The 12,129-nt window shown below is 38.4% G+C and overlaps 1 protein-coding gene and 1 pseudogene across 2 annotated transcripts in view; one reads left to right on the plus strand and one right to left on the minus strand.

Annotated features, from left to right (window-relative positions):
- The first annotated feature begins 1,460 nt into the window (after positions 1-1,460).
- The window catches only part of METAP1 (methionyl aminopeptidase 1), a 53,375-nt gene continuing 42,706 nt past the window's right edge, over positions 1,461-12,129 (plus strand). The window contains exon 1 of one of the 2 annotated variants that reach the window (XM_039845775.1): positions 1,461-1,663. In XM_039845775.1, coding sequence (XP_039701709.1) covers positions 1,550-1,663 — 114 coding nt within the window. In that variant the 5' untranslated portion in view covers positions 1,461-1,549. The remainder of the gene's footprint in view (positions 1,664-12,129) is intronic. The other variant, XM_039845776.1, reaches the window with a different exon arrangement.
- LOC120588383 (uncharacterized) lies at positions 4,332-4,450 on the minus strand (annotated as a pseudogene).

Genomic DNA, 12,129 nt, shown 5'->3' on the forward strand with positions numbered 1-12,129 from the left:
AACAAAAAGACATGAATTAAAAATAGTACCGAGCACTAGTAGGGTCTCAGGAAATAAGATCTCTAGTACAATTTGACCATAGTAAATTCGTATATACTTTCTGAAAAAAATTTTGACAAACTATATAAAAAATAAACAGTAACAACCTTTTGATGCAGCAGTTCTATTTTGAAGACTATATCACAATAAGGACATATGCAAAATTCTGGCTAAAAGTATATTCACTGAAGTCCTGTTTACAATGTATAACAATTAAAAATAACAAATGTCTATTAGTGAGTTTGGTTCAGTAAATTATCCATACAATAATTGAAGAAAGCGGTTAACTAAATACTCTGCATGGTATGGTCCTGTTTTTGTTAAAAAATATTTTATAGGTACATATATACATATATATACATGTATAATATATACTTATATTTAGTGGTTGATGTCTTTTTGTTTATGTGTATATCACATTTAAAGTTTATTGATTTTGTTACATTATTTGTATTGCTTACAATGCAAAGCTAAGTTATTTAAAACACAATATGAGCTTTTCTCATCTATTAAATATGGAATTTAAAAATGGATTAGATAATACAAAGTTTACACTACTTAGTCGTTGATCAATATTAGTTCCTCTATCCTAGTGACAGGAGGTATTCAAGTACAAGTCAGAAAATGGCAGATCTGGGATGTAGGTGAAGAGATTTAGGCAACAGGTTTGCATCAGACGACGTCTAATGCTCAGTTAATCATGACATTTCAAGATTAACACAATTCTCTCCTATTTACCTCTTAAACAATTATAATACAAAGAATATTATATGTATAAAATATAATTAAAGTTTGTAGTGGATATCTATTAACTGTTGTGTTACTATCGCCAGCTCTGTAGATTGTGAATGGAGGTGGGTAGTGTGAAAAAATATCCGGCACCACCGAGGGCCCATGCAAATGTCAGCCCACCTCCTCATAGGCAACTCTCTGGCTCCCTTTTTTTGTGAATGAGCGGTGATCCTTAGGCCTCAGATTAGACAGTAAGCAATAGAACTTAAAAAAGGGAATTACTTTCTTTTCCCAAGGAGCTGCCAGATGGACTAACACAGAGAAGTGGAGCGCCCTTTCCAACAGCTTGCGAGCGTCGGGGACATTCAGGACACTCAGATTCAATCCGTAAGGGACGACTGGGTATCTCTCTCTAGGAACAGAGGGCGCGAGGCATGTGGGCCTCTCCTAGCTGGCCTCCCTTGGCCTTCTCCGCCCAGCCCCCGGAGGTCGCGCTCCCTGGGGGTACCCCTCCGGGGTGGGCGCGGAGCAGGTGGTCTCCACAGGGTTACCTCGCGGCCCCCACGTGCGCGCTCGTCCCGGAGGCAGGGCCCTTGGGCGGGGGGCGGGGCGCCAGCTGCGCGCGCGGGGCGGGGGCGGGGCGCGCAGCGTGGTCAGGGCCGGTCCCGCGAGCCTCTTCCTTCCGCGCCCAGCCCGGGCAGGCCGAGCTCCTCCCCCGGCTCGGCCTCCCTCCCTCCTCCTCTTCCTCGGTGAAGCGCTCCTCCAGCAGCCTGGCAGCATGGCGGCCGTGGAGACACGGGTATGCGAGACGGACGGCTGCAGCAGCGAGGCCAAGCTCCAGTGTCCCACCTGCATCAAACTGGGCATCCAGGGCTCATACTTCTGCTCTCAGGTAGACGCCTGCGGCGCCGGCGGCAGCGGACTCCCTCCGCTTCCCTCCCCGCCAGCCCTCGCGGCCGGTCGGGACGCACTCCTCCTCTTCCCATCGGCGCGGACTGCTCTTCCTCCCCTTCAGCCCGGCGCCCCGCCCGCCGCCCGCGGTCCTGGGCCCTTCGCGACCCGGGCCGCGCGGGACGCACGCGGGGGCGGGGCGCGCTCGTCGAGGCCATGTGGGCTGGAAGCGGAAGCGGACTTACCCGGGGTCGGCCCGCTGCCCTGCGGAGCCGCGTGGAGGGACCGGTTCCCGCGGCGCATATTCTGCCGGGGCAGAGGCTGCCAGTTGTGCGGGCTACCTGGGACAGGTGGGCACACCGGAAGAAGAGGGCCGCCCCAGCCGAGAGAGTCGCCGCTGCCGCAGCTTCCGGCAGGGCTTTGGTGTCGGGTCGCGGGGGGCTCCAGGGCCGGTAGTCACTCTGGTCCCGAAGGGATTGAGGGTCGGAGGAGACCCACTGGGCTTTGAGGAGTGGGTTGCCTGGGGATGGTGGGAGTAGAAGAGAGGAAGAATATAGGTTCCAGCTCCACCTCTGTCCTTGTGTTTTACTACGGCGCTTTGACACTTAAGCAACTTTGGGGATGAGGACGGAGAGGGGTCTGTGGAATTCATTCTTTTCCTTCGGCATCCAAAATTTTTAATTTGGAAAACCGTAAGTTAACGGTATGAGTCGCATTTTGCATTTACTGAATTTCCCTGAGTGGAAAATTCAGTTTTATTAAGAGTTAAGGCTGTAATGTCTTAATAAGTTTTGTGCAGTGGAGCACACCTAGCATTGAATGGGGTCCTGATTGAAACTGTGCTCATATTTATGTTTACTGAAAAGTACTAGTATTCCGCCTGCATTTTGATACTCAGAATTTTGGCTGGGTGGCAGTGATAGGACTCTTAGTTACAGTCCAGGTTTGTTGAAGAGAGACGCATGAATATTCAAGTATTAAATTGGTAGTTACCTGCGGGGAGAAGAGCACGAACAGAGTCTGAAGGTCTGGTCAGGGTTCTGTCCTCCCCAGTTACTGTGCGATCTTGATTTAGTCACGTTACCTAACCTTTATGAACTCTTGTTCCACCACTCTACAGAGGAGAAATGATTCTTTTACTTACATATTTCACAAGGTTGTTTTGAGGCCCAAGTTATTCAATGAATGTGAAATGCTGGTAAAATGTAAGGCATTTTTTAAGGCCACCAGTACGATGTAAACACTGCCATATATGAAAATAATAAATGAAAATATGAAACAACAAATACAAATAATATAAATATTTAAATACAAGATATATGAATATAAAACTATATGCAGAATAAACATAAATAAAATCCTCAAGTCACACTTGTAGATATGCCATTGTAAGAGATCTTAGCTATGTTGTATAGGTCTTGTTTTTAGTTAGGATTTGATCCTTGACCTTGTTAATATCAGTTGGAAAAAGTTGCACATGGAGGTATGTTGCTCATTCTAAAAATAGCAGTGGGACTACTCCACATACTAAACTTGGTATGAATCCTTTTGTTTTTTTAAAATAATTTTCAAATTCTAGTTTGTTGAGGCCTATGTGGGACCTGGACTTAAAAAAACACAGTAGTTTCCTTTTGGAAATTGTGTAACATCTGAGTAGAATAATGTAGTTTACTTTGCTAAAGATTAGGTGGCATTTTGTAATGCTGAATGAATTCATATATACAGACACTTATCTGTTGAGATTTTAAAAAGATACTATGAAACCATATTCATTAAACATAGATGATATTCTGTTAAGCATGGTGTTATTCAGTAGAAAGAACATTGGCTCATTGGGATCTGTGGAAAAATTCAACACATTTTTGAAAACCTAAGCAGAGTTTGTTTAGTTATTTTAAAATAATTGAAGTTATTTTATATTCATGTTGGATTCTACGGGTATATTTCTGGTACCATTGCTATACCTGTAAGTTAAACATATCCCAAGTTGCTCTCACAGCTATCTCTCTTCATTCCTATTACAATCTCCCATGGCCAGTTTTTAAAATTTCTTACCAAGTCAGTTGTCGTGGTGTCTTAATTCATCTTCCTACTGTAGTTTCCCCATTGTGCAAACAAACACCCACAAAAAACCATCCAAATAAAACCTTATGAACAGAAGTTACTTTCCCCTAGCATTGCACAGTTCATTTATGCTTACCCTCCACTCGTAACAAATAGTTACCATTGCTTACGGGATTCTAGTCCCATCAGGGAACCTCTTTGGAGTCCAGCTTATTTTCTCTTGCTCTCATCAGAGGCTGGCTTTCTTTCATCCAAAATGTCACCTGTCTTCTGGAATCATAGCTATTCTTTCAGTCTCAATTTGAGACTTTGATCAAATCGCTAACTTTTCATAAGCCAGTTTCCACATCTGTGTTGAAAGTAGGGCTTCTCCTTGCTACTTTGATCTTCTTCACTAGGATTGGTGGTCTTTCTTTATTGCTTGCTCCTTTGGTCCCTAGAGTGGCTGTCTGGCCAGCTTGTCTTTAGGAAAAAACAGAAGTACAAGAGGCCATAACAGAAGTAAGCCTTTCCCAGTTACTCTGTCACACCACCTTGTTTATTTCCTCTGTAGTATTTTATATAATCTAATTATCTCATTTTTTTACTTTTTTTTTTTTTTTTAACGCCTAAGGCACCTGGTCTTCCTAGGTGGTCTCCCATCCAAGTACTAACCAGGCCCGACCCTGCTTAGCTTCCGAGATCAGATGATATCGGGCACGTTCAGGGTGGCATGGCTGTAGACTGTTTTCTTATTTATCTGTTTTTCAGTCTCTGATTTAGGTGAGCTTTATGAATAAGCTGTCTTGTTCACTGCCCTATCCTAATTTTTCAACACAATGCTCTTTATGCAGTAGTTGGTCAAATGTTTGAATCAATGAATAAGTGTATCAAAAGGCAGAATAGAGAGGTAACCGGCCTCATTTGAATCACAACTCCATCATTTACTAGCTTTGCAATGGTCAAATAACCTGTTTTCTGTTACATCTTTTTAAAACAGGGCTATTAATAGTACTTATCTCAGGGTTTTAGTGAAGACTAAATATTTAGTGTATGTAAAACAGCACATTAGCAAACTTAATCACCGTCAGCTGTTTTTATTATACATCTGTGTTTTATGCTGAAAAAGACAGAAATATTTTTATCTAAATGCTTTATTCTAAGAAAAGTTTTGGTTCTTTAAATGAGTAAAACCCATTTTACCTGAAAATTCAGCTTTTTAGGAGTTCCTCATGTTTGATAGTATTTGTTAGAAGTGTTCATTCTTATTTAATAGTAGTTCACTAATTTTAAAAGTAATTTAGTAGTTTACTCCTAGTTCCTAGGAGTTTGTAATACTTTTTTTTTTTTTTGAGAATGGAGGCTGTGTTTTACTCATTTTTGTGTTTCTCTAAGTGCCCTGTACACAGTAGACACTTAGTTCATTAAATGAAAGAGAGATAGATGGGCTTGAAAAAGAAAGCAAAGAGCCTTCAGGCCTTCAGTTTAACAGCCCGGGGCAGATGCTATCTTGCCCTTAAAGGAGCTGAAAAGGACCTGAGTGGTTTGCAACCAATGTAATGCATAAGAACTTAAAAGGTAGTATAGTGCAAGTGAAAGGATACTGACCTGGGTTTAAACCGTTTGCTACCATGTCCTTGGGTAAGTCATCTAATTTTGTGAGAGAGGGCTAATGGTACATCCTCTTTATGGAGTTTCGGGGGCAGTGAATAAGAGAGCCTGCAAAATGCCTAGCACAGTGTTCAGTAAGTGGTTTTACTTTGCATATAGCCTCCTGCCTAATACGGTTGCAGTCAGTTATAAGGAGGGTTTAAAAGTGTTTAAAAGTGATATTTATCAATGTTTTGAACAAATTCTTGCAATAGTTTCTTATAAAGAAGCAGTGGCAAGGCAAGGTGATTAACTAACTGGATGTCCAGGAAGAAAGTGAGAGGCTAGGCATCTTGCAGGAAGGATTGCCCTAACAACATGTAGCATCTTTGAAATGCAACCCTGTCCTCTGAAACTCTCTCTCCTTTAGTGATAGAGTTCTAGACATTGAAGCGTGTTTCTGGAACTCATCATCAAATATTACTATATTATACTTTTTCTATTTATAGAGATTTTCTTTAAATTCCTCACATTACTCATCACACCTAGATATTGCTGTAAGTTAAATGATTGAGTACAACTGTTGTCTCATAAATTAAAGGTAGAATGAAGGTATAGAAAGGTTATGATTTTTAAACAGAAATAACTGCTAATATATTTACTGTAGAAAAATTAGGAAATACAGGTGAAAAGTTACTCTGATAATTTCTGTGAAATTTTTGATGTGCATTTTTACAAACATTTTATATACATTAATATGCATATCATTGCATATGTTTTCACAAAAATGTTACCATAATATAATCCTAGGGAAATTGGCCAGTCTTTTGCTCTAACTAATATATTGGGAGTGTCTGTCATAGCTACATTTACAGTATCCTTTGTAATGGTTGAATTGTATGCTATGTTATAGATATACTGTCCTTTAATTATTTACCTGTGATTGAATTTAGTTTATTTCCAATGTTTAACTGCTATTTAATTACTCTTCAGTAAATGTTCCTGTACATTTTAAATCATTTTGATTTACTCAGGGTCATAGAATAATGGTAGGACTGGTACATGAACCCAGGATTGAACCATCCCAAGCTGCTAGCAATTCTCACATTGTAGTCAGTGGTTTTTTGTTGGTTTGAGGACCTTCTGGTGGTCAGTGGAGATCTCCTTTTATTGACATGCTTATATTATAAATACTTAATATTGAGGTTTTGGAATGAATTATACTTATATTCAAATAGGCCTTGTAAAAAGCAAGCTTCATTTGGTTGGCAGGTGATCAAAAGTTGAGCAGATCTTTAACTCTGAGTTACTTTTTTGGGGTTCTGAGGGCTGTTGGAAGTTTGTGTATCTTGTATGGTTCATATAGTTTGTGGATAGAAGTTTTAGTCACTTTTTCTTGAGAGCCTTTTTTCAGGTTTGGCATACTTGCAGAATTTTTAGTTTGGTCTTAGTAAATTTAGTGGGGGTGATAGGCGCATAAGCACATAGCTAAGTACATACCCAGCTGTAGATGTCAGGAGGGAGAAGCAGTAGCATGGTACCTCCTTCTGTATTAATGAGGAATTATCTTTGGTATTAATAGCAAACCTATGTAGTAGATGTATATAGGCAGAAATGCCCTACACAGCAACCATGGTATTCTCTCCATATTAAAATTTTAATGTAATGAAATATAAATATAATTATTACCCTTTCCCTTGACCCTACAGTTTTAACATGAAGCCTTCGCTTATTCATGTTTGGGCAGGTAGTGCTCCCAGCTCAACAATAATTAGTCTTTTTATTTTGATTTCTTTGATTGGCATCAGTCTTGTATCTGGCTTTGAATAAAGAACAATTCAAAACACTCTGTAGGCTAGGCTTGCCTTTCTCAACATGTGTATTTGGCAGCTGCAGTTGAACCCGAAAGAGGGCCTTGGGAAACTTCCTCCAAATTAAACATTGCAAGAAAGTTCTCTCCTTGCAGCACCGTTCACAGTAGCTAAGTTGTGGAGACAACTGAAATGTTCATGGACGGATGAATGGATAAACCAAATGTGGTATAAACATAGAATGGAATACTATTCAGCACTAAAAAAAGGGAAATTCTGCAATATGCCATAACATGGATGACCCTTGAGGACATTATGATTAGTGAAATAAGCCAATCACTGAAAGACAATACTGCAGATTCTGTTTACTTACATGAAGTATCTGATACAGTCAAATTCATAGAACCAAAGAGAGGAATAGTGATTTCCAGGGGCTGGTGGGGAGGGATTGAAGGGAGGGAGTGACTGATGAGTAATATGAAGTTTCAGTCAAACAAGATGAATAAGCCCTAGATGTCTGCTATTCAGTGCTGTACTGACAACAATTAAAATTGTATTGACACTTAAATTTGTTAGGAGAGTAGATCTCAAGTTTTAAGTGTTTTTATTATTATTAAAAAAAAAAAAATTCCTGTTTTTATCTCCAGAAACTGATTTTTTATTGCAAAGTTCAGTAGGGCCTACTTCCTGGTATACCAGAACTGTGCCAGGTCTGTTGGAAAGCATTCCTCAGAACCCTGTCAGCTGAGTCTGCTAGTGTGGCAGCATTTATCTGGGTCATAAGCTCCTGCCTCTGAAGAGCGGGTAAGGTATAAATGATAAGAGAAATTATGACTAACAATTTCTTTACCATCATAAAGTAAGACAACAGAGACTTCTCCATGTTGTGAACCTGTATTTAATGATTCTGCCTCGATAGAAGGTGCAAAAGGTCAACACTTTGTATCAGATTTTGAAGGTTACCCTGTCTTATCCATCAAGTTATGAGCTTAAATCATTCCGTAAAATAGGTAAATGTAAGGTTTTAGATTTGGTGTAGTTTCTCTCCCCTAATAGGTATTTTATTACTAATTATTTTGTTAATTAGTATTAGTGATGGGTTTGACTATTTGAATACTGACAGCTTTGTATTGTTCACTACTAAACAAAAGTACAGAAAAATATAAATGCAGTTATTATATGAATAATGTAGTATTGCTTTTGAATTGAGGTTTTAAGTACCTGAAAGTCAAGATTTATACATAAGTTTTTAGATGTTGACTAGAATAAAAAATAAATAATAAGTCATCCATAGGATCTAAAGAAGCATGACACAGTAAATGCCTGTATACTTACCACCTTACTTAATAAAAAGAGTATTCCTAGGAAAAGCCAGAAGGCTCCTATGTGTTCCTCATATAGAGGTACCCCCTCGTCTTGAATTTTGTGTTTATTATTCATTTGCTTTTCCATATGTTTGATTCCCTAGATAAAGCATTATTTAGTTTTGAGGTTTTTGAAATTTTTATAAGTGAAATCACTGCAAGTATTCTTCCACAACTTCCTTTCTTTGTTTAACGTGTTCTTGAGATTTGCCCATGTTGTACATAGCTCTAGTTCATTCATTTTCATTGCTGTATGCTATTCCAATGAAATAATATATCATAATTTATTCATCCCTTTGTTACTGGATAATTGGATTGTTTCAAGTTTTTGCTATTATAAGCAGTGTGGCTCTAAATGTTCTTGTACCTAACTCCTGGTGCCTGTGTGCAGTAGTTTCTCTTGAGTGTACACCTAAGAGAAAAATTCTTGGGTGATAGGGTATGTGTCTGTTTAGCTTTATTTGGATGTTCCAAATTGTTTTTTAGTGTGATTGTACTTACACTTCCATTGTCAGAAATTTTATATTGTTCCATATCCTTGCTAGGACTTGATATTAACAGACATTTTGATTTTTGTCAATATGGTCTTTTGTGTTACTTTTGAGTAACAGCATTCATTAGGCTATTTTCATATCTGTAAACTTGGAAAAATTTAACTGTCCTCAAGGGGCTTCTGGTTGCTTATACTGACAGGAGGCACAGAATGCCTGGTTGTCCCACTCCCAGTGGTACTAAATTTGATCACTGGGTTAAGGATGTTACTGCCAGATCACCATAGCAAACATAACTTTTCATTTTGCAATTACTATGTAATCCGTGGGATGATATTTTGGCATTATGAGAATATGCATTTCCTCAACAGTCTTTCCCCCAGTGGTTTTAGCATCCGTGATGATCCCTGCCTGATAATTATTTCAATGTTGGTTGCCAAAGGTGATTCCTACCCCAACGTGATCCCCATGGTCCTTTAATAGCTGATTATTTTTACCTGTAAGGAAGAGTTTTCCCTCATCAACTGGTGAATAAACTATGTTCCACCTAAAAGTGGTATTATTCCTACTTTTTAGTAATGGACATGTAATGATAACATACTGGTTGCTTCCAGTTGTCATAAATGTTTGTTTTCTCATTCTTCAGTTTAGGGGTCTTTGGACTTTTTTCCTTCATTAAATATTAAAATCAATTACAGTCTTGTTCTTTTATATGTTGATCAGTATTACAGTTTTCAAAGTGGCTTCAGTACCCTTTTGACTCTCCTCCATTAGTCTCTGATTGCTTCCTGGCTTTATGGCACAAGACAAATCAGATTTACCGTGTAATTTCTCTATCCCAGATCTGGAATCAATCCTGTCTCCAGTAGCCCTGGTTTCTGGTAGGAATGTCTTTAGATTTCTAGATCTGCGTGCTAAGTATGCTTCATGCTACTGGAGTGTCCTTGGGCGGGTAGGGTAGTGACATCTTCAAGGAACTTTGCTGATGGCTCTGTGGAGGACACAAACCACTATAGGGCGGTGTTTCAAAGCAGCACACTAAATAGGTAAAGAATGGTATAGGTAAGAATAAGTCCTAGAATGTTTCCTAAAGTAGGAGCGTTAACTGGATTTTGATAAATTAAAAAAAAAAAAACAAAAAAATTAAAAGATAAAAAGGTGTGTATTTGGATGAAGGAGAGGACATTCTCTCCAGGGAAAGGATGTGTTTATGGAAAAAGAAGGAAGCAGAGCATATCTGTTACAGCAGATAGATTAGCTTTACTGTAGTGAAGAATCCCAGTACAGACATGTAAGGAAATAAAGTGGTTGTAGGGATAGAGACTCTGCTCTCCCATTGAGTATAATTTTTTCAAAATGTAAATATCTTTTGTTTTTCATTATAAAAAGCAGTGCATAATCTTTGTATATATTTAAAACAAGTGTATAAAGTGAAATCTCCATCATGATCTTATCTTAAGAGAATGTTAACAATTAGGTTTATTATCTTTCTAGACTTTTATGTATGTATTACATAGAGGATGAGAGCGTGGATACTGTCTCAAGAAGGCCTGTATTTAAAACCTGGCTTTGCCATTAATTATCTGTGTGTTTTTTGGGCATGCAAACCCATCTAGGTCTCAGCTTTCTCATTTGTAAAATGGGATATAATAGTAGAACCCACCTCTTGGAGTGGTTGTGAGGATTAAGTGTTAATACATAGTAAGTGCCTAAATCATGTACTTGGCATGATAGTAGTACACATTTGATGGTACACGCTCAAATATTAGCTGTTGTTTTTATTTTTTAAAAACAATAATAGGATCATTGCTTTGTATTTCATATAGCTATGTAGTTTAGTAACGTTTTTTAAAAATATGTCTTTTTTTCTTATTGTAAGAAACATATAAACTTTACCATCATAACTATTTTAAAGTGTACACTTCAACAGTGTTAAGTATATTCACATTGTTGTGGAACAGATCTTCAGGACTTTTCATCTTGTAGAACTGAAGTTCTATACCCATTAAAGAACAACTCTCCTTTACTCCCTCCTCCCAGCCCTGATAGTCACTGTTCTATTTTCTGTATTTATGAATTTGACTATTTTAGATACCTCATGCAAATGGAATCATACAGTATTTGTCCTTTTGTGACTGGCTTATTTCACTCAGAGCCCTCAGTGTTCATCGATGTTGTAACATATGACAGGATTTCTTTCTTTTTTAAGGTTACAGAGTATTCCATGGTGTGTGTATACCACATTTTATCAGCCCATTCTTTGACATACATTTGGGTTGCTTTCACCTCTTGGCTATTGTGAATAGCACTGCTGTGAACATGGCTATGCAAGTATCTCTTTGACCCTGCTCTCAGTTCTTTTGGATATGTATCCAGAAGTGCAATTGCTGGATCATTTAGTAGTTTTATTTTTAATTCTTTGGAGGAACCATCATGTTTTCTGTAGCCATCACCGCCCCAGTGTAGTTTACATAGTGCTTTAGGATCCTACCAACAGTGCACAAGGGTTACAACTTCTTCAAATCCCTGCCAATATTTGTTATTTTTTTTCTTTTTTTTTGATAGTAGCCAGCTTAGTGGGTGCAAGATGATATTTCGTTGTGGTTTTGATTTGTATTTCTCTGATTAGTGATGTTGAGTACCTTTCATATTCTCATTGGCCATTCTTCAATCATTTTTGGAGAAATGTCTATTCAAGTCCTTTGCCCACATTTTAATCAGGTTCTTTGATTTTTTTTTTTTCTCCTGAGTTGTAGGAGTCTTTGTATATTTTATTTCTTTTTCTTGCCTGAATACTCTGGCTAAGACTTCCAGTACTTTGTTGAATAGAAGTGGTGAAAGCGGGCATCCTTTTCTGTTCTTGGTCTTTAAAGAAAAAGGCTTTTACTCTTTCCCCATTGATTGTGATGTTAGCAGTCGGCTTTTCATATATGGCTTTTATTATGTTGAGGTAGTTTCTAGTTTGTTGAGTGTTTTTATCATGAAAGAGTGTTGAATCTTGTCACATGCTTTTTCTGCATCTATTGAGACGATCATGTGGTTTTTGTCCTTCATTCTATTAATGTGGTATATATTACGTTAGTTTTGTATGTTGAACCATTGCATTCCAGGAGTAAATCCCATGTGGTCATAATGTATAATCTTTTTAATGTTGAGGATTTTTGCATC

The sequence above is a fragment of the Pteropus medius genome, unplaced genomic scaffold (assembly GCF_902729225.1).
Source record: "Pteropus medius unplaced genomic scaffold, Ma_sr-lr_union100, whole genome shotgun sequence".
Taxonomy (NCBI): Eukaryota; Metazoa; Chordata; class Mammalia; order Chiroptera; family Pteropodidae; genus Pteropus; species Pteropus medius.